Raw genomic sequence first — 22,373 nt, 5'->3', positions numbered from 1 at the left:
TTGCTGCTTTGAGTCTTCCTTTTTCTGCATGAAGACATGCTTTTTGTCCTTAAAAAAAAGAAAATGTGAATGTTTTTACAGACCATAGCTATGTTTGTTCATTCATTGTATATTTAGGAGAAACAGCCTGTTTGCTGCAGAGTGGTTTCAGATTTAGAGCACTGTGGAAAAGTCCACATACATTTCTCAGATGTATAAGTTAATACAGGGGAAAGGAGGGGAAAGTAAAAGATATAACGTGTACTCCACACAGCAGGATTTCTCAGTTTCTCCAAATAAGCTCAAAGTCAAAAACGCCTGATAAGAGCTCAGAGAAGTTGCTAAAGGACAAAGGCTAAATGAGAAATCCTGCTTTGTGTAACTCCCTCAGTCGTTGCCCCTGTCAGATAAATAGCACTGTGAGGCGAGAACTTGATGCAATGGGTCGGAAAGGGTGGAGCTCTCTGAGAATTCTCAGAACCCACACCTCAACATCACTGAATCTGTTTGAAATTGCAACCTGGGAGTCGACATGTTTTAGCTAACATGTTAAGCTTTCATCATGAAATTTCATCATTTCATACAGGTTCAGACAGACAGGGTTTCATACCTCACACTCCTGAAGAACCCGTCCGGTTAACCCATGGGAGGGACTGCAGGCCAGTGGTGGTAGAAGAAGGATGTAATGGAGGTAGGGATTGACTGCTTATTCATTTTTACTGAATGTATTTAGAGTAAAAGATAAGATACTTTTAAGGCCTCAAAAATATTTTTGTTGACAATAATTCACCTGTAGAAGAGTTTGTAGGGTGTTAGTAGGTACATAGCAATAGTGTATCATACAGCACTATTATAAAGGAATGCTTCCTGTGCTTTTGAGTGGGGGTTTAATCTACCAGACGATGTCTAAAACTCAGTCAGATAAATAACACCTAAGAGGCATGTCACCCTACTTGTACTTTAAAACCTTTCCAGGACCGTCTGCTGCCCTTTGTTTCAGCCAGGCGAAGGCTGACAGCCATCTGCTTCTGTACCGCTGCTCAGTCCAAGCATTCTGGAGTCGACTCCGGTTTTCCCGACCAAGATTGAGTCGACTCCAGTAGTAGATTCTATTAAGTTTTGTTGACTTGTTTTTTTTTTATTATTGAAAATGAGTTAAAAACTTCTTCCTCTAAATAAATAACGTATACACATTTTAATTTAATTAAATACAAAAATTGTTGAAACAACAATACACTTTCAGTATATCTGAGTATAAGAGTGTTCAATAAGCACAACCCTCCATTCACCTGTAGCTGGAAACCCCGCCCTTGGTTACTCGGTTACTTAGATATATGAAGTCATGAAACCCTGTCTGTCTGAATCTGTTTCTGAGACTGTGTTTGGAAAGATGCGGTTTTAAAAGGGAAATAAATCCATGGCGCTGACTGCGTACTCACCAAGGACAGCTTTCTCGTATAACACCACACCCCAACGAGCCAAACACTGAGTATCGGTGTTGTAAAATGTATTATCTTGTTATGTCTGTTTATGGTGTAGGAGTTTGTATTATGTCTAATACTATTACAATGGCGGCTTTGTTGCGTGTTTTACCGCCTTCCACAAAGCAAAACACATTTAAATATTCAGAGTCGATTCCTCAGTGTTTGAAATCAAAGAATCGACTCCGTCTTCTGTATTACGTTGTCATTCCCAGCCTGAGAGACTGGGGGTACTCTTTCTCCGTACAGATGGAAACTTCATTTTTTGGGGCTACGGTGTCTAATTTGCCTGTCGTAGTCTGTTACAGATTAGAAGAGTTTGACTCTGTTTTTGGCGGTAGATATCAGAGTAAATCCAAACGAAGGTCCTTTAGGCGACGACAAATAAACTAAACCTAACGGTTAACCTTGAAAACAACCGAGAGCAGCGCCCGGGGTCTTATACTAAAATGAAAAGTTCGTGTGTGACCTGAGGGCAACATTTCAAACGCAAAAAGGGAATTTAATGGTGGAACAATGCTGCGGAAACCTTGTTTATTCAATAACAGAGTGGATGATGAGGCTACAGACTCTGGAGCGGAGACAGCAGGGTAAGGACTGTATTACCATACAAACGCTATTGAGAGAGGGAGAGAGAGACGCCTGGTTACTTTGTTTGTGGTAACCAAGCAGGCGCTATGAGAGGTGATTAAACCCTGAATTAACTTAAAATGGCGTTTTCCGTTCACTGTACTAACTTATAATGTGATAAGCTAACATTATTAACTGGAAAAGCAAAGTTTATGCCAGGTTTACCCACTAAAACCAGCCGCTGGACTCTTCAAAGGAGCTTGTACAGTGAAAAATTAAAGTGAAACTTCATCATTTTTTCAGTTTTTAAATAAGAGTAGAGGGTTAAGAGCTGAACATGGTCATGTGTAGTGATTTCATGTCAAACGGTTTGTTTTTGTTAAAATTACCATGTAAACCTTTTTTACGGTGGCGGTGATAGGAACCAGACATCTGCCTTTTGAAGCTCCTTTAAAGAAACGCTGAACGAAACGCTTTTGAACACGTTTGTCGTGTCCCAGCGGAGGGGAACACGTAGGACGTTTAAAGGCAAAATAATTCTCAAGGAAATCTTAGTTTTAAAAATGGCTAGGTCTGTGTTGGAGAGAGTCCCTGGTTTATATCACCACAGCTTTTAAGAAATCTTTGTTCCCAAGGTTCTCAAGAATGAACCATTTCCTATAAAATCCATAGGAATTCCTCTGTTTATATTTCACTGACAGTTCTACAGACATTTAACAAAATCAGTGGAAGTCCCCTTTAATCCAAGAGGTTTAGCTAATATATTTTACTGCTATTAATGGCCTCAACTCCAGATGTGAATGAATCATAGAAACCTCATACATTAAATGAGCTGTTGTATTATGGTGTTAAGTCTCTAATATGTGTTTGGAATGAATGCATATAAGGAATGGGATCTTCTCCATTAGAGAGAACAAGAATGAGAATAAGAAAGAGCTTTGTGAGCCCCTGTCTAAACAGCCCTGTTCACCCTGACCCCGAGCGCACAGCAGTGAGGAGCAATGAGCAGAAGCTCTGTTTTTTAGCCGCATTCACTCAGTTGTCTTTCTTCTCTGTTCTCATTTTGTCCATTTTTACTCAGTGCTCTTATTTCTCAGTGCTCATTGTGTTTATCCTTGCCATTGTGCCCTCCTGTAATAACACTAATAACAGCGCTGTGATTGGACACACTCAGATGAGGAGGCGGGGCTATTCTAAAGTCACTGCACTTGACGTCAGAAGCGGAGAAGCATCAGAATAGCTCGTTTTGTTTTTCTGACTGAGGCAGCACACAGTAAATTTACTTGGGGTTCTTGTTTCACAGCGTGTGGGTTGGGTTCAAATATGCATTAATGTGCACATTCACTGAATAATAGATGTCTTCATAATACGTTTCCCTTAAACTGAAATAAGGAGAGTATTGAAAACTACTACGTATTTTCGAAAATTAGTAAATTACAGGTTTATGTTTTGGTGTCTGTTTTAGAACATTATTTAACATTATAGAATAATAGTTATAATTCTACTGTGTTTTTTTTTAGGTCGGACTGCAGCAAAATGTATAGCAGCAGCAGTAAGTACACGTTTTAAAAATGGATGATGTGTTAATATCTGTTATGTCACATTAAACCCTTGTGTATATTGTTCATCATCGTAAAGCCGCTAGTTTAAATACAGATTGGTGCTTTCAGCACTTTCTGTAATCCCCCCACACACACACCCCATCTCCCCACTTTGGCCTCTTTGTTTGTGCCCTGCATGATTAGTCTCTAAGGGAGTGTGGGTGATATGAATTAAACCATATGACATTTTCAGAACACAGGGTATAATTTACTCTTCTCTGTCACAAAACTGCTGGATCTCTGAGTTGGAATCTGTCTTTGGTCCAAACACGCATGTTGATGGGTGGATAGGCTGTGTGAAATCTGCCACTAATGTGAGCATTTGCGTGTCCCAGCCAATGTGCCAGTGTGCTCCTAGTGCCTTTCCCAAGCCTGGACGAAAGGGATTGTTTTGTCAGAAGGACATCTGGCACCAAAACCCTTCAAACATGTGGATTGTAATGTGGTGTGTTCTCCCTGTGTCCGCGTGGGTTTCCTCCGGGTGACTGTCTGTGAGGAGTGTGGTGTGTTCTCCCTGTGTCCGCGTGGGTTTCCTCCGGGTGACTGTCTGTGAGGAGTGTGGTGTGTTCTCCCTGTGTCCGCGTGGGTTTCCTCCGGGTGACTGTCTGTGAGGAGTGTGGTGTGTTCTCCCTGTGTCCGCGTGGGTTTCCTCCGGGTGACTGTCTGTGAGGAGTGTGGTGTGTTCTCCCTGTGTCCGCGTGGGTTTCCTCCGGGTGACTGTCTGTGAGGAGTGTGGGGTGTTCTCTCTGTGTCTGTGTGTGTCATTGACGTCTCAAATGTGTCCGTAGGTGTGAGTGAATGTGTGTGTGTGTTGCCCTGTGAAGGACTGGTGCCCCCTCCAGGGTGTATTCCCGTCTTGCGCCCAGTGATTCCAGGTAGGCTCTGGACCCACCGCGACCCTGAACTGGATAAGGGTTACAGATAATGAATGAAAAAATGTGGCACTTCCATGTCATTTATTGCACTTTTTACTGTTTACGTTAACACCTGAGTGGGAAAAACAAATGCAAAATTTATGGCACATCTTATACAAATATTTCTTTTTAATACAAGTTAATAAATATCTTATTATATAAATAAATACTACAGTAAAAAATACTAGCCATATTTAGATTTATTACCCTATGGAATAAGTGTTAACCAAATCAAACCAGACCACACTTGTGGTAAACCCTTGTGTAAACTGGTCATATGCTTGAGGCCACAACTGTTTTATGCTCTCAGCACCTTGTCTAATCCTCCTGATTTCCTGATTCTGCCTCACTGTGTTTCGTGGTTAGTTGACCTCATGGCAGGCACGGGTCAGGAGCCTCCGCCGGTCATCGTGCACTTACTGTCGAACCCTGGAGACTCTCTCCTCCTGCAGCACACTCTGGATCGCCTCCTCGAGTGGGTTTTCCCAGGCCTGCGTCTCTTCCACGTGTCTGAACGAGCCTGTCCGGTTCGTGATTTCACTCTGTCTCCTGTTTCCGGATACCCATCCCTAGCGGTCACGCTCTTTCTACACGAATCGTTTGGAGAGGTAGGTTACCGTCAAATTATGTGTGCTTTATTTGGTTAAAGGGGCTAACCCCCACCCCCCATTGTAAATCCAGGGTTCAGAGGGATTGGGAGGTGTTACAGAGTGAACAGAGACAGGGACTACTTGCATATTCATATATCTGTATGTACTGAATAAAGGTGAAGGCATAGAGATATCGTTAAACCACTATTAAGGCATTAGGGGACTTTTTTCTTGGAAAATAAAAAACGTCTACATCTGTAATTCTGAACAGAGACTAGTTTTATGGTTTTAACTGATGACTTAAACATGACATTTTCCTGCATTCTCTGCACTATTTCTGTATTTTCTGTTAAAAGTTATTTAAGTTCCCTGTAGGGGATGTTTTAACACACTTTCTGTTATATAACATTATTTACTATATTCATTTGTATAAAATAAATCTGTATTTGTGTTGTTTGAAACAACCATGTTGTATTAACACAGGCCTATGGAGAGGAGCGGATTCTGAGAGTTTTGGATTTCCTTCAGCGTCCTCCTTGGCAGTACCACCACACAGAGAGTTTCGGGAGTCGGACGGGTCAGGGGGTTCATATTAGCGCCGCAGTGTCATCCTCAAATCCCTCCCTGAGGCCGTACCTGCTGCCGAGCCGTGATTTCTTCAGCTTGGGGACAGGGATGCCGGTGTGGGGGGTGCGACCGGTTCACTGTGGAGGGGAAGTAGTGCGGCTGACGCTTCACAGCGGCTACGAGAACTTTGAGGACTCTGTGAGGCTCTACGAGACAGTGCTGCGGAAGAGAGCCGAGGAGCAGAAGGCCGGGTTCTGCTGGTTCACGCTGAGAGCAGAGAATGGGTTCCGTCTGCAGCTTGCTCTCAAGCGCCTTTCGCCCGGGGTGAGGGTGGAGCCCTGCAGCTCTGCCGTGCTGCAGTTCAACGTCTGTGAGATCGGTCAGCTCGTTCCTCTGCTGCCCAACACTTGCTCGCCCATCAGTGCCACACGCTGGCAGACTGAGGACCTGGACGGGAACAAGATTCTTTTTCAGGTAAGGATACAGGTTTCTGAGCATCAAGGACTGATTTATCAAATCCAAAATCAACATTTAAAACTTCTACAGAAATGTATGGAATTTATGGGGAGTTAGCATTTTAGCATTTAGCATTGTAGCATTTTTAAGCCAAGAACTAGGGGTTTACACAGTCAACCCTAATATATACAACCCTGTATCTAACTACAGTGAATACTGTGGAAAAATACTTAATATTACAGCATATACCAGTCTCAGGTTACAAAGCTGGATGGATTTAACCCAAACCCAAAGTAATTGTTGTGTAGGATCCATTACGTCATCTCTATTTTTCATTTATTCCTTCTACAAGCTAATTAAAGTGAAGAAAGTTGCTGTGAAGGTTAAATATCATGTCTCTGCTCTGAGCCAGTCTAGCTGTACATATTTGTTCTGCTGAAAAGCGTATCATCACTGAACAAACCTCCCAGCCAGGACTGATATCCATGCCCCCACAATCTTCCCAAAGGGCTACGTGGCCCACTGACTTGTTATTGCGAACATAAAACCATCATGTTGAAAGGATGTGAGCGGGACCCCCACTCCTCTCCGATTGTAAATACAGTGTCTTGTGGAGGGGAGGATGGTAAACGAGGCTGTGGTGTTTTTTCTTCCCGAGCGGAGCTGCCAGAAGCAATCCTGAGCGGCTAAGGAGAGACACAGTGCTGGACGAGCTGTAATTACAAAGCGGTCTGCAGCAGCTTTGCTGGGATGAACCTCCTGTCAATTCCCCTCAATCCTGTCTCATCAAAGCATTACGGCATGGAAAAGAGAGGGAGAAAAAAAAAAGAGTCCCTGGAAACGCTTCAACTTGCGCATATCCCCACAAAGAACCTCAGACCACCGCAGGACCCGAAACCCGGCACCGAGCATGAAAAATGTATGAAAGCACATTTCAAGACTGAATCCCACCACAGACCTCAAGCTCTTGGAACGTTCTGTGAATGAGTTTTGAGATTTGTTCCAGGCGTTCATGACCTGATTTACTCAAAGCTCGTTTAAAGACTGCAGTAGTGTTGATTTAGGGAAGGCATTTACTTTTATGTTTTAGGATTACAGTAAAACCCTGCATCTTCACTTTTAATATTTTATTTTTCAGTGCTGCTGTTACATTTATGTTTTATACAAACACTGTCCACTCTCTCAACTGCACTGACTACATAGGAACAGCTTGTATACTCTGTATAGCTCTGTATACTTTTTGTTGGCCCACATTCACCCTGTTCGCCAATGGTCAGGAAACCCACACGACCCCCGCATCCACCCACGCTGTAGTGACACTTATGTGGTGGTGATGTGTTAGTGTGTGTTGTGCTGGTACAAGTGGATCAGACACAGCAGTGTTGCTGGAGTTTTTAAGCTCCTCAGTGTCAGTGAGAATTGGCCACAAACCAAAAGCAGTGTCCTGTGGGTGGTGTCCTGAAGGCAGTGTCTTGTGTCTACTGATGAAGGACTGGAGTGTCTAACAGAGTGGACAGTAAGTGGACACGGTTTAAAAACTCCAGCAGCACTGCTGTATCTGATCCACCCTGCGTCAGAGGACGCAGGTCACATGCTCTAATAGGCGTCTAACAGTAGTCACCGATCATTTCATCGGATAAAACAAAAATTGAACAGAATTAATGCCTACCTGTTTTTCAGGTGAAAGGATCAGCTCAGCCTCCCAGACTCTTCACCTCAGCGTTTCCCCTCAGTTTACCCTCACGTTCAGTCTTGAGGAGCCCGGGACCCCCACAGCTCCTCTCAGCCCCCCGTGGCTCCTTCAGCAGGCTTCAGGAGAGAGCTGTGGTGCAGAGAGTGGAAGGAGAGAGTGTGGGCTCCAGCAGTGTGTGCAGCACACCTCCAGGGAGCTCCTGTTACTCCTCTCAGCGCAGCAGTCCCTCCATCACTCGCCTCCTGCAGGAGCACCAGGAACCGCAGGAGACACAGGAGGAGGAGCCTGAGACAGACGTGGACACGGGAAGAACTGTTGGACCACTGCTTCACAGGCCCACTGCAGTAGGGAGTTCCAGTCTCGAAACGCTGGCCAGGGACCTAAGACACGGCCTGAGGGAGGCACAGAGAAACCCACCAGAGCCACTAACACAGACGTTAGAGTGTTTAGAACCCGCAGAACAAGTGGATGAGTTCTTCATCTGAATGAGTGCTTGTCCATTTCTAAACAGTGAATTACAGGTGTCAGCCATCCATTCTTCATCAGGCTGAGAGCTCAACCACTCTGAATAATGAAAGGGGAGTGAAAACAATAAATCGCACTGAGATTCTCAAAGGCTTTATTCACACAGATGGCCAACTAATTTATTTTTTAACCCTACTTTATAGAGAAAAACCTCACTTACAGAGTCTAGAACTTCCACAGTCAGTGGACAATTTCACCATCTGACCGAGCACACGTCCACACCTCACTGATAAATGAAGACTGGCAATTTCTGACGTCTCAACCCTTATTTGTAGACAACATTGCGCCTATGTTGAGAAGGGGCTGGGATGGGAAAACTCCTGGCTTTTTAAACCTTGGTAAATTATTGGTGGACATAAGGAATAACAATACTTGAGTGAAAACATCCCACCGCTGTAGGGGTGCCCGCTCCTGAAACACTGTCTATGGACCTGAGACGCATCCAGGGCAGAGTGATGCTCCCCAGAGACACTCAAAGACATTACAGAGTCCAGAACATGCAGAACAAGTAGAGGACGTCTTCATCAGGAAGGAACGCTCATCCACACTGAGGATCCAGAGGTGGAGCTAGATCTGTCTGTGTCTGATCTCACGGCATTAGGAGGAAAATATTACTACTATTATTATTATTATTATTATTATGTGCCTCATACCATTTCAAACGCTTTGTCTCTGAAGTATGAGTTGGAAAAAGTCCAGTGATCTGTTTTTATATGAAAGTTTAGGAGTTGAAAACTTTCTCATTTGGAAGAAACCAAATATATACTTGAATTTAAATAAAAATATCTACATTTGAACTTGAGCGTAAATATTAAAATGTATAAATACGGTACAGTATTATAAATATTACAAAATACACATTCGTCTGGAGGAATACCATATAGTAGAATATACAATACTGTGCAAAACTTTAAGCACCTGAGAAAAAGAGATTTAACAAGCTATTTATCTGAGCAATAAGAGTTTATTTACTAAAAAAAAATCCCTAATAATAGAATTAAAAACCAAATGTAGTATTCCATTCATTCATTCATTCATTCATTATCTGTAACCCTTATTCAGTTCAGGGTCGCGGTTGGTCCAGAGCCTACCTGGAATCATTGGGCGCAAGGCAGGAATACACCCTGGAGGGGGCACCAGTCCTTCACAGGGCAACACACACACACACACATTCGCTCACACCTACGGACACATTTGAGTCGTCAATCCACCTACCAACGTGTGTTTTTGGACTGTGGGAGGAAACCGGAGCACCCAGAGGAAACCCACGCAGACACAGGGAGAACACACCACACTCCTCACAGACAGTCACCCGGAGGAAACCCACGCAGACACAGGGAGAACACACCACACTCCTCACAGACAGTCACCCGGAGGAAACCCACGCAGACACAGGGAGAACACACCACACTCCTCACAGACAGTCACCCGGAGGAAACCCACGCAGACACAGGGAGAACACACCACACTCCTCACAGACAGTCACCCGGAGGAAACCCACGCAGACACAGGGAGAACACACCACACTCCTCACAGACGGTCACCCGGAGGAAACCCACGCAGACACAGGGAGAACACACCACACTCCTCACAGACGGTCACCCGGAGCGGGAATCGAACCCACAACCTCCAGGTCCCTGCAGCTGTGTGACTGCGACATTAACCTGCTGCGCCACCGTTCCGCCCCTTTATGCATTTTGTGTAATTCTATATAATTTTATACAAGAATAGTGCTTATTATGATTTAAAATAATTGATCTCCTTAATAAGTAGCATAGGTGCCTATGATTTTGCACAGTATTGTAGAAATTAGTCATATTCATCAGCCAACATCAGTCTATGTTTTATTTACAGTGCACAGCAATACAACATCGTCTCTGAATTTAACCATCTGTCACAGTGAACACACACACACACTCACTAGTGATTAGGGGCAGTGAAAACACACCTGGAATGGTAGGCAGCCACTTTGACGCCTAGAGAGCAGCTGAGATTAGATGTTGTGGGCACTGAGGGAGGAGAAAGCACTGCTCCTTCAGTCTCCATTTTTCTGTCTGTGTAGGAGAAACAAACCAGAAATTGTGGCTCTACCTTTCACACTACAGCTGACGTTAATAACGGCTGAACAAACTCAACAACCCTGGAAACATTTGGATTTCCTAATATAGAAAACTACAGTGTTCCTCTTGTATTATAACATTTAGAGCAAATACAATCAGCGCGTGGCGTCTGGACGCTGCCTGTGTAGAAAACAGTGATGTAAATAGTGTACACCTCATGTTTTCAAATCTGTGTTTTAGAAGAATTTACCTCAGTATTGTAGATAAAGGGTGTTTCTCTAGACATACAGAGCACCAAAATGTATTTTATTTTTAAAAAATGAGCAGAAAATCGATGTATAAGTGTTCTTTTCCTTTTATTTGTGAGATGTGTGTACTTGATCTGTAACGTTTTACATTAACACAGCCTTTGCCAAACTCTGTAGCGGTATGTGACCAGGTGTAAAGGTCAAATACATTATTTTCTTTTAACAAACCTGCAATGGACGTATGTATTTTTTTATCTTGTGCGTAACGTATCTATATCTGAAAAAGCAGGGTTGCCAGATTCCATCTCAAAGTCATCATCAGATCACCTTGATCATCAGACACTGACTTCTGCAGCTCTGTGAGGCTCAGCAAAATGTCTCTGAATCACATTTTCCAGCTGGGGTTCAACAGCAAAACTCACAATGTCCTGGTCCAGATTTGGGGTGAAAATATTAAATAAACAATAATGTTTAATATATCATTCAAAAATTATTTAATGCATAATGCAGTGGTTACGTATGTCCAATTCGAAGTAAACTACTATGTTGAAGAGAGAGTTACTCAGAGCTGTGCCCAGTAACAGTGATGAGAAACAGACGTTCACCACCTACAACATGTTTACTGGAGGTTATCAGATGAAACAGTGATGAATACAATGACTCAGGCATTGTTTAGCCATTGTTTTGACAAGGATCTGACTTTTTAATCTATCAATGGCATGGAGGAAAGGCAGAATCTGTATTTGTAATCTAGATTATCATTACCAATAAAAATCTGCATTATTCCACAATGAAATGTGCATTAACATTAGCATCTCCTTTAACTATATTTTTAATTAACGGGTGTCGAAAATGTTTAATCCCACAGTGACTAAAGGGTGAAGTTTAGTACAAACTCACAAATCTCCTGCTGAGTGTCACTGGACAGCTTAACGTGCTTCGAGGAGGACGCTAACTGCACAGATCTGATATGCTAGCAGATGGCTGTAGTGGTTAGCATCACTTAGCTGCAGCCTTTACCCAACTAAACCCACTCCTGTCGATGGCTTGCTATATTTGGCACACTATTTAGTAATGCTAGTGTTCTGTTTGGGATCCAGCCTCCCTTTTGTTTTGCTCTACATTTTTGTGCCAAGTTTGTCCACTTTGACATTGAACGTGTTTCCTCTCTGGCTCCCCTGCTGGTCACAATATGTCATTGCTCTGTTCTGAGTGAGTCCCGGAGCAGCCAGTCCACTCCAGTGTTTTAGCCCACTGCCCAGTGCCGGTGACCCGTACGTTCTCCGGGTCGAAGCTCCAGTACTGCTGTTCTCTAAAGAAGTACAGTTGCCCATCTGGCCGGGTCAGGGCACCGTTGGCCCCTCTCGGGACCCCCGTCCAGTCTCTGAGGCCGCGTGGGTAATAGGGCTCCGGTTGAAGCGTCTCCAGGTTCAGGACAAAGTAACGTGAGCCTTTAAAGAGCACCAAGCGCCTCAGAGGAACGTAGAAGAAAGCACAGTCAGGGTGACAGGGAAGGCCCAAATCACTGGTTTTTCTGGGGAAACCAGGGTCAAGATCAGCCCCAGAATATCTCCACATTCTTTTACCTACAGAGAAAAACATAGTATTATTCTCCATTATAAACTGTGCTAGAATGATGAGAAGGAAACAGAGAATCAAAGAAAAATAGGGAAAAAAAGCTGACCCTTTACACTTTCATCAAATCTTGATTATCCACTGTCTGAACACTTTTTTTTATACTGATCCTGAAGGACATTCCTCTAGAGCCTGACTCCCTGAATCTCAGATTAGATTCTGCCTCGTGCCTTAGGTGTAGGATGAGATGATTTAGGAACACTTGCAGCACTAAGAACCCCCACCTTTGAAGAAGTAGAGCTTGCTGTCCGTCGGTGAGAAGGCAGCAGCTTCAATGGCGAATGGGAGTTGAGGCCAGCGCTGCTGGAGAAGAAGTGGAGAACTTATGTTTCCTTGAGAAGACACTGTCCAAAACAGACCACCCCTGAAGACCAGCACTGTCCCATCAGCATCTTTTAATGTGTGAAAATTAAGGATATTTTTAAAAAGAATGCAGGGAAAGTATTACAGTGTCATGTATGGGAAACAGTACAGACTTAAAAGAGTTCCTCTAACAATGCATTCCCTCAGTTTACTAATTAATTGCCTCAAAACTATGAAAGCTATAATATAATGTATTAGTGGAGATTAGACTGAATGAATGAATATAAACTCAGTGAATCTGAGGGAATTAGAAGATGATTCGTGAAATTGCTTCTTTTTAGTATAAATAATGTCCACCAGGGGGCGATACCCGCACATTACACTACAACGTCAATATGGTGTACTGTACAGTGAAAACAGCAAAAACAGTGAAGGAAAGAATATATGCAAAGTTTATTCGAGCATTATTATAATTACCCATCGTGATGGCATCAAACAGGCCGTGGCAATATTGGGATGGTTTATGGCTGCTAGCAGGTTCCTGCGCTAGTTCCCAGTCCTGCATTTCCCAGCTCAGAGCTCGGCCTGGTCTCTGAACTACCACACCGCCCGGAGGCTTTCCTATACACACACACACACACAGCTTAAAACTGTACTTCATTAGAACTACTTAAGATGTAGCCTAGTGACAATAAGCAACAGCACACAAAATACTTGTAGACACCCCTTAAAATAAGGGAATTTCACTACTTTAAGGCAGACGCAGGTGTTCTTATATTCTCCACTTGAAACACAAAATAAATCTGGCTGCTGGAGCAGCAACACATGAGTTCACCATGCCCAAGGATTTGCAAGTGCTAGACGTGTTTAAAACCTCTCACAATTCGAGAAGCTCCTCATTTTGGAGAAGTTAAGAGTGATGTTTATAATCCAAAAGTTAACCAGTTCCTGTGGCTGAATGCCGTCCTCCGTGAAATGTTCCAAAATCTAGCGTGAAGCCGAACCAGAAGAGAAGAAGATGTTACCGCAAACACTTTGATAGTATAAAGTTGCTTTGTCCAATCTGTCCACTTCAAAAACCTGTATTTTTGCAGAGTTTATAGCAACAGACATGGGCTTTGTTTATGAATGTGAGGAAAACATCCCAATATCACAAGAGCTTCGGGATAAGAGAAACCCAAAGTTTAACACAATGCTTCCTCTGATAAGCCCTGAGACGGCTGCACACCCATTTTGTTTGCAAAAGACTGAACAAACATTCGTCCTGACCACAGATAACATCTCCATCCCCAAAGGGGAGTTTTGGGTAAAGACTTGGGGGCTGATGATATGGAGACTGGGGCAGTCTGTGCAGGAGGAGACTGCATGTCTCGTGTTTGGTTCTGGATGGTTGAAATCTGAAAACGTGTGCGGTCCACAGGATATAGTTCACTTCCACTGTTTTTCAAGCCTAAAACTTAACTGGCCTGGCCGATGTGACTGCCGTTTCTGGGGCTTCATCTTCTGTTCTGCGTGATGTGTCACTGATGTTGTGTGTGTGTTTTACAACCCCAATTCCAATGAAGTCGGGACGTTGTGTAAAACATAAATAAATCCTTTTCAACCTATTTTCAATTGAATACACTACAAAGACGAGATATTTAACGTTCAAACGAATAAACTTTCTTGTTTTTTGCAAATATTCACTCATTTTGAATTTGAGGCCTGCAACACTTTCCAAAAGAGTTGAGACAGGAGCAACAAAAGACTGGGAAAGTTGAGGAATGCTCCAGAGGTGAACAGGTTACTTGGAAACAGGTGAGTGTCATGACTGGGTATAAATGGAGCATCCCCGAAGGGCTCAGATATTACCACATGTGCTTCAGAAAACCACTGTCAGTGAACACAGTTCGTCACTCTATCTACAAGTTAAAACACTACCATGCAAAGTGAAAGCCATATACCAACAACACCCAGAAACGCCGCCGGCTTCTCTGGGCCCGAGCTCATCTGAGATGGACCGACGCAACGTGGAAAAGTGTCCTGTGGCCTGACGAATCCATACCTCAAATTGTTTTTGGAAATCATGGACGTCGTGTCCTCCGGGCCTAAGAGGAAAAGGATTTTCGGGATTGTTATCGGCGAAAAGTTCAAAAGCCAGCATCTCTGATGTTATGGTGGTGTGTTAGTGTCCATGGCATGGGTAACTTGCATATCTGTGAAGGTACCATTGATGCTGAAAGTTACATACAGGTTTTGGAGCAACATAAGCTGCCATCCAAGCAACGTCTTTTTCAGGGATGTGTTTATTTCAGCAAGACAATGCCAAGCCACATTCTGCACATGTTACAACAGTGTGGCTTCGTAGTAAAATACTGCAGGTACGAGACTGGCCTGCAGTTCAGATCTGTCTCCCATTGAAAATCTGTGGTGCATTATAAGGCACAAAATGCGACAACGGAGACCACAGACTGTTGAGCAACTGAGGTTTTACCTCAAGCAAGAATGAGAAAGAATTCCACCTACAAAGCTTCAACAATTAGTGTCCTCAGTTCCCAAACGCTTATTGAGTGTTGTTAAAAGGAAAGGTGATGTAACACAGTGGAAAACACGCCCCTGTCCCAACTCTTTTGGAACGTGTTGCAGGCCTCAAATTCAAAATGATTTGCAAATCATCGTATTCTGTTTTTATTTACTTTACTTTTACACAACGTCCCAACTTTTGTTGTATGTGTAATGATTGCAATTGAATAAAGCCTGGCATTCCTAGGTGTTTATTTTGTTGGGGTCAGAACCAGTCATTCTGAACAACAGAAAATATGAACAGGAATATAAAATCGATATGGACTGCATTTATCATTCCTCTGATTAAAGACAACAGAGATCAGCTCTGACCACTCCACATTCCGCTCTGACTCAGCTCTCACAATCAATCAGAAACACACATAGTGCCCCCATCAGGAAAAGAAGTACTGTGCATCATTTCTACAGTAACAGAAAACATGGAGCACACAAACATCTCTGACTCTGCTCTGATTTATTTCACTCTGTACAGCCTGAATATGCACATGCCGGGTCTCCCCTATCACCAGATTTAAACTAGGAATGCATCCCAGAAAAAGACAACAAGATATGGAAATATAGTTGTGGATATATATATCTGTCTCTGTATGCTGCCCTTGAGAAGTCCTCTGTGTAGGAGCAAAGCTTGAGAGACTGGATTTTATCACTGAGCCTCCAAAATTACCCTGAAATCCAGGAGGAAGAAGCAGGCCCACAGGCTTCAGAGACAAGCATGCTGCGAGCTCCAACAGGACACAGCTATATGAGAGGTTAGGACAGGAAAAAATTCCTTTCATTCTCTCTCTCTCCTCTTCGGAATACAGTATAGACCACAAATCAGGGGTGGGAAATATGACATTGTGTAACAGTATTTAGTATTTTTCGAACAACAATCATGGATTTAGAGCCATAACAAAGAGCCTGTTAACAACACCAATGACCAGACCCCTCAGACTTGGTATGATTGTGTAGTAAAGGACACTTTACAATCACTCAACATTCAATCCACACACACACACTGGCGAGAAGTGGCAGCCAAACGCACACCGCGTGCTCTCGACCAGGAATGACCGTCCACCTGGAGGACTGCATCGGGCACCCATCCATATCTGGGCACACACAATCATTGCCATATTAAGTATTTTAGTGTCTATATAAATGATGTGATGTATGTTAGTAAACCAATGCTGGAAGGGGTATGCACCCATCTAGCCATGACTCAGCACAGGGTATGGTCACCTTAGGCTCATATGCAGCTGCTCCAGTTTCTATAGAGAATATACAAGCTGTGTGTGCCAACTTAAAACAAGCTTAGTGTCTACAAATGTTTTACAATGTACTGTATCTTCAGTGTTTTGATGCTCTATTTTTGCCATATCACACCCTGCACGGGAGATTACTGCTTCATGACAAACACTGTCTGGAGCTCTTCCCAGTCAAAATACAATGTGATATCGCCACAATGCAATGTGCACGCCCCAGAGGTATTACATCTGTATACATCCTCGAGTCTTACAATCACAAAACAAGCCTTAGTCTCATTGGAAACAACTAAAATGGTGTATTCTGTAAACCTCCTACAGCAAAGGAGACCACATATGTGGCAACTTTCAGAAGTAAAATCTCCATTCAAAGCCCAGACATCTTCCAAAATGTATCTTCCAGCTTTATCTGATGAGCATTGTCTGAATCCATCTGATAGCACCAGCTCTCCAAAAGCACTCTCAAACATCCTCTTCAACCGCAGACGAGCAGATCTTTGTCCTGGAAGAGCTCTGTTCCAGTAAGAAGGATGACTGAAACAGTTAAAAAAAAACTGATTCTGAAGTATGAGCGGAGCGCAGAACCCTTGTGTTGAGGTGTACATTCCTCTACAAGAGATGGAGGACTGACAGATGGACAAGAGCGTGTGGAAACCTGTCTGACAGATGCCTTTGAACCGTTTGACCGATATAAAGCCATCCTTTGACAAACGGCAGCAAAATGAAAATTAATTTGAGAATATTTTAACAACTTGAAATTTGAAATAACAGCGCAACTAGAAACCAATCGTTATAATTAACAAATGTGCAACTGCAGCTTCACACAAAATATCCACTCATGATGATCAAATACGGGCTCAGGAGTTGCTGAATGCTTTCATCTTATTGGCTGTGTGGAAACATCTATGTTAATTAGAACATGGGTTATGTTAATTAAATGTAAATGATAATAAAATGAGCCATAAATATGGAGCATGCAATAACGTTGGGATAAACTGGAGTCAGAGTTTAGGTGCATTTTAATCTAACACTGGATGTGGCCACATAAATTCAATTTTGCATTCTGGAGCAGCTGCACATGAGCACGCCCAATGCCAAGCTTGAGTTAGATGGCTTTAAAAGTGTTCAGTACCAGAGCATCATCCAAGTCCTGTCTGAGTTGAGATGGTGTAGTGTTTGTGATTAAATCCTGACCTCAACCTAATACCTCAATATTCATTATTGTGGCTGAATGCAGTCAAATCCTCCCAGCAATGGACTTCCCATAAGAGTAGAGACAGCTAAAGTGAGCTAAATTCATTCAGGAAGAAAAACAAAAAAACACAGGTTAGTATTTTACCATATAACTGTTGCACAGCTGTGATGTCGTCCCAGCTGAGGAGCAGACTGCGCCCCAGTTTCTTGTAGTACGGCGACATGAGTGCGTGACGGACAGGAGAGTGCTCCAACCCCAGCGTGTGGCCGATCTCATGGGCAGTGACCAGGAAAAGATTGTGTCCTTTGTGGCCATTCAGAGTCCAACGCTCCGATTTGTCAAAGTGAGCTTCACCACGGCATGGGAAAAACGCATGAGCCAGGGCACCTCCTGGGACACAGGGGGAAAATGAGGAGGGGGGGCCGGGTCTGAGGGTCTGAGAGAGAGCTTTAACGTCCTTCTGATTGTTTTAAGTAGTCCTGATTACAACATGCCAGACATTTAGAGTTGGAATGGCTTTGCCATTTTGCTTCTCTATGAACTCCAGCTGATTCATTATGTGAAACTGCACTAGATTACCAAAGATAAACACTGTGCCCCAAAATGGAGTTCCTCCACAGGGTTCTAGACATTTTTTCAGACGTTCCCAAACAAGGGAACCATGGTCTGGTTTAAATCATTGAGTATTTTAAGTGCAATGCTTAACAGAGACATTTAAAGCTGTATAATTTCAAACATACACAGAATTTCTGACACCTCCAGGTCACTAGGGATTTACCCCTTTAAAGTAACACTAGGTGAGATTTGATATCTTTGCTCCTGAGCTCTCCCTAAACTTGCAGCAAAGTGTAATTTCGCTTTAACAGCATTGTCCTGGAATCAAGCGGAGATGGGATGTTTACCTACCCTTCTCCAAAAGTTCCATAGTGCATTTTCTGCAATGCTGAGCCCAGAGTAGCAATAACAGAGGCTCTATTCTCACTTTTACAGCTCAGTGAAGCATAACAATGATTCTGAACCTGGAATTTTCAGGTAAAAATACTACCTAGTGTTCCTTCAATCTGTGGGTCCACATACCTGGGCCATCGAATGCGTTACTTGTTCCATCATTGTGTTCCCCCTCATAGAAGGCCAGCCTTATGTCTGTGGGATCGACGCTGACCTCCTGAAAGACCAGCCCGGACACGTTGCTCCAAAGCTGGAACGCTGTCTGAACGGCCAGTCGTACTGAGCCCTGAGAGAGGTTCCGTGGCCAGTTCTCAATACGGTAGGTCAGGTGCCGCTTGTACCACTTCTCCCCTGCCATTAAATAGACATTAGATGATGTCAGAAAGCAACAGTAACTGATCAATTAAGCAGTGTTTAATGTGCATCCATCAAAGACCCTTTTGTTTAGTTGTGAATAAACCGCTTGTTTAAAGGACAATGGATATTACCACATCACTAATGTATAAGTGCTTAATTCAATCAGATTTCTCACAGCAATGTTCCAGCATCCAGTGTAAAGCTTACACAGAGAAGTAGAGCTTGTTACAGCAGCAAAAAATGGGGCACAGAACCTACAAAACCCTTGTTTTTACAAGAAACATTGGGCAAATGGATGTCCACAGATTTTAGCGTAGATCAGCATGATTTCGGTCACATTATGGACACTGCGTTTTAAACAAGTGTCTCTCCTGGGCTCCTTTATATTTATAGGCCACTCTCCCAGCTGTGCCAACCACAAACCGCTCCTCGATGTGGGATCTGTAAACAATTTGCTGAACATGTGCCTGAGGTTTCGTGACTAGGACATAATTACATGTTTCCCAAGCATTGAAATGACACAGCGTCTGAGGTATGGCATCCTTAGTTCACTATGAAATGTGCTGCTATCTCTGCATCATTTACATTTCACATGGTTTGTTGTGTACACAGCCTTAAACAAACAGAGTAAACACAGAGAATTAATGGAGGAAGACCACCACCATGCAATCAGAGTTAAGAATACACAGTTCCTCCAGAAGGTTCCGGCCAAAATGGGCTCACTGCCAGCTGGATCTCTGGTGATGCCTTACCCAGTAAACAAGGAGCGTCCCTGGACGTTCAAAATAGGTCTAAAAATAGTCTGTCCGTCAAGAACATATTTTAAACGTCAATGGACGTCCAAAATCCATCTTAATAAGTTAGTTAAGTGGTGACCAATCGATAACGTCAGTGGACGTCCAAAATGCGTTTTATACAAGTCATTTATTTCGGGACCAATTAATAACGTCGGTGGACGTCCAAAATACGTCTAATAGTCGTCTTTTCAATGTCTGTGTTTGGACGTTTTTTCAACTTTCATTTTCAACCTTAAGAGAACGTTGATTAGACGGCAGTCATTACGTTATTTCAATGGCTAAATGTTTACTGGGGAGCCATCCGAGAAAAGGAGTCTGTGCGACTTTGAGCGACGCGAACATGTAGCTACCTGGTTTGGATTGCGCATGCGCAGTCACTCACACATGTAGCTTATAGCAGCAGAGAGACTATTCTCCAAAGCAGAGAAGAGCTTTATATGAAAGATTGAGTAACTTTAAACAGACATAAATATAAGTATAATTTTTGTTTCTTTCTCAAAACGTAGGAGAAACCCATAATTACTCTGTAAGGACTTCTTTAAAGTTGAAATATAAAGTATGTTTTGTTGTTTATGCCCACATTGACATTTGAGCTAGCCAAAAATAATGTTTACTTATTGTTACATAAACAATGTAAACAAGCTGCCGCAGGTTTGAAACTTCAGGGTAATTATTTTATTATAAAATGAGGCTCTGACAAAAGATATAAAAAGAAGTCATGCCAGGGTTGTGATGCTTTTGTGAATAAATAAAGCCTGTAAAATGCTTTTTCACTGCTTGCTGTTTCTTTAAAAACGTTGTTTACTTGGTGCTGTCTTCCTGTGGACACATCCACCAGTGACACACACAGCGCTGGGCGATTTTATTGCTTTCGTATGGTGGCCCCCTGAGTCACATCACAACAATTACAAAGCAAACAAATACTCAGAACACAACAGCATTAACACAAATACATTTAAAAAATGCTGTCTCTCCGACATATCTACATGGATGAAGGAACATCACCTCCAATTGAATTTATCCAAAACTGAACTACTGGTTCTCCCAGCCAAGCAAGCTATTCTCCACAACATCAGCATCAAGCTAGGGTCCCTATCAGTGGCTCCCACCAAGGCTGTAAGAAACCTAGGTGTCATGGTTGATGACCAGCTGACCTTCACAGATCACGTTACCACTGTAGCTCGATCGTGCCGCTTCTCCCTATTCAACATAAGGAAGATTAGGCCATACCTAACTCAACATACAACACAGCTCCTCGTTCAGACGTTAGTAATCTCCCGTCTGGACTATTACAACGCCCTCCTGACAGGTCTTCCGGCCTGTGCTGTGAGACTGCTACAGATGATCCAGAATGCTGCAGCACGCCTGGTCTTCAACCAGCCTAAAAGAGCACATGTCACGCCCCTATTAGTTGAGCTGCATTGGTTATCCTTAGCTGCTCGCATCAAATTTAAATCACTAATGATGGCCTTCAGAGTATTCACTGGCTCTGCTCCCATTTACCTCAATAGACTCTTAAAACTATACGTTAGCGCCCACCCTCTCCGTTCCTCAAAGGGGCGCCAACTAACACGACCAACCCCCCCGTACAGGTCAGTCGAGGCTATTCTCATCTCTGGTACCACGCTGGTGGAACGAGCTTCCAAGCACTATCAGAGCAACAGGAACCCTCTCTGCATTCAAGAAATCTTTGAAAACCCAGCTCTTCCGAGAGTATCTCTTGCACTGAAAGTCTTTCTTTAATGCACTTATTACTTCCTGCATAGTGCACTCAATGTAAGGTACTTTGTAGAAATTGTGCTGTAGTTTGAATGTTAGAACCTCTTTTGTAAGTCGCTTTGGATAAAAGCATAAATGTAAATGTAAATGTAAACTGAAACACTTGCACAACAAACTGAAAAATGTACACTGACTCATGCGTGCTCAGTAGCACAGAAAGAAATTATATTTGTTAATTACTAGACTTTAAACTCCTGGGCTTTGAGATTAGTTTTTTAAGAAATGAGCAAACATTCACTCCTCTTGGTTTTACAGGGGACCTCAGTAAACTCACAGCAGTCCCACAGCGCTCACTTGGTCGCAGTTCACAGTCGTGATTCAGTCTCTAATTCACTTTAGATCAGTGTTTCAGCACCTGCTCTGTCACCTGCACAGACCGATATAAACAGAGGGGGAAATGTATGTTCATTTCTTAAAATAGGCAAAGCTGAGGAATTTATCAAATATTATTTCCCTCTGTGCTACTGAGCATGCTCAGTTCTTCAGAAACTACCTTCCTGTTACAATGAGATACACAGGCATAGTGTGCAAGTGTTTCAGTGGGTTGTGCAAGTGTTTAATTGTATCCATTTTTCCCTCATCACTGCAGCTCCAGTGGAATCATGAGATAGAACAGTGCTGGGGTTGCATACTTCAAAATTTCTCCCAATGAAGTGTGTACTTACACATTATTACCTTTCGCATATTGCCTGACAAATTATTATGTATTCCAACACCCTAGTCATTGTCGCGTACTGTTTTTGTGTAATGTTCAATATGGAAATATGCGATTTCGGATGCAGCTACAGTCCCTCCTACAACGGCGCTGAGAGCAGCAGGTCAGTGCTGAAACACTGGGAACTACAGCCCTGCATTCAGGTAATACTAGTGTT

At 43.0% G+C, this 22,373-nt stretch overlaps 2 protein-coding genes across 2 annotated transcripts in view; one reads left to right on the top strand and one right to left on the bottom strand.

Moving 5' to 3' along the window:
• Positions 1 to 1,643: 1,643 nt before the first annotated feature.
• LOC136675763 (protein FAM124B-like) lies at positions 1,644 to 9,608 on the top strand. Its single transcript, XM_066652511.1, has 5 exons — positions 1,644 to 2,050; positions 3,551 to 3,582; positions 4,912 to 5,153; positions 5,619 to 6,176; positions 7,839 to 9,608. Exons 1-5 carry the CDS (start codon positions 1,977 to 1,979, stop codon positions 8,334 to 8,336), a joined length of 1,404 nt encoding a protein of 467 aa, XP_066508608.1. The 5' UTR covers positions 1,644 to 1,976; the 3' UTR covers positions 8,337 to 9,608.
• Positions 9,609 to 10,995: 1,387 nt separating this feature from the next.
• The window catches only part of LOC136675783 (matrix metalloproteinase-28-like), a 20,291-nt gene continuing 8,913 nt past the window's right edge, over positions 10,996 to 22,373 (bottom strand). The window contains exons 4-8 of the mRNA XM_066652532.1: positions 18,698 to 18,919; positions 17,765 to 18,010; positions 13,100 to 13,243; positions 12,544 to 12,711; positions 10,996 to 12,270 (exon numbers count right to left, since the gene is read on the bottom strand). Of these exons, the coding sequence (XP_066508629.1) occupies positions 11,870 to 12,270; positions 12,544 to 12,711; positions 13,100 to 13,243; positions 17,765 to 18,010; positions 18,698 to 18,919 (1,181 nt within the window). The 3' untranslated portion in view covers positions 10,996 to 11,869. The remainder of the gene's footprint in view (positions 12,271 to 12,543; positions 12,712 to 13,099; positions 13,244 to 17,764; positions 18,011 to 18,697; positions 18,920 to 22,373) is intronic.

Source organism: Hoplias malabaricus, chromosome X1, assembly GCF_029633855.1.
Source record: "Hoplias malabaricus isolate fHopMal1 chromosome X1, fHopMal1.hap1, whole genome shotgun sequence".
Taxonomy (NCBI): Eukaryota; Metazoa; Chordata; class Actinopteri; order Characiformes; family Erythrinidae; genus Hoplias; species Hoplias malabaricus.
This window is presented reverse-complemented; position numbering and strand designations above follow the sequence as displayed.

What these genes read in the sequence shown, in the direction of transcription:
- LOC136675763 (XM_066652511.1), top strand. Translation starts at nt 1,977, where the DNA reads ATGCTGCGGAAACCTTGTTTATTCAATAACAGAGTGGATGATGAGGCT. An exon ending in TCTGGAGCGGAGACAGCAGG is followed by an intron (nt 2,051 to 3,550) that starts GTAAGGACTGTA and finishes GTTTTTTTTTAG; the next exon opens with GTCGGACTGCAGCAAAATGT. An exon ending in TACACGAATCGTTTGGAGAG is followed by an intron (nt 5,154 to 5,618) that starts GTAGGTTACCGT and finishes GTATTAACACAG; the next exon opens with GCCTATGGAGAGGAGCGGAT.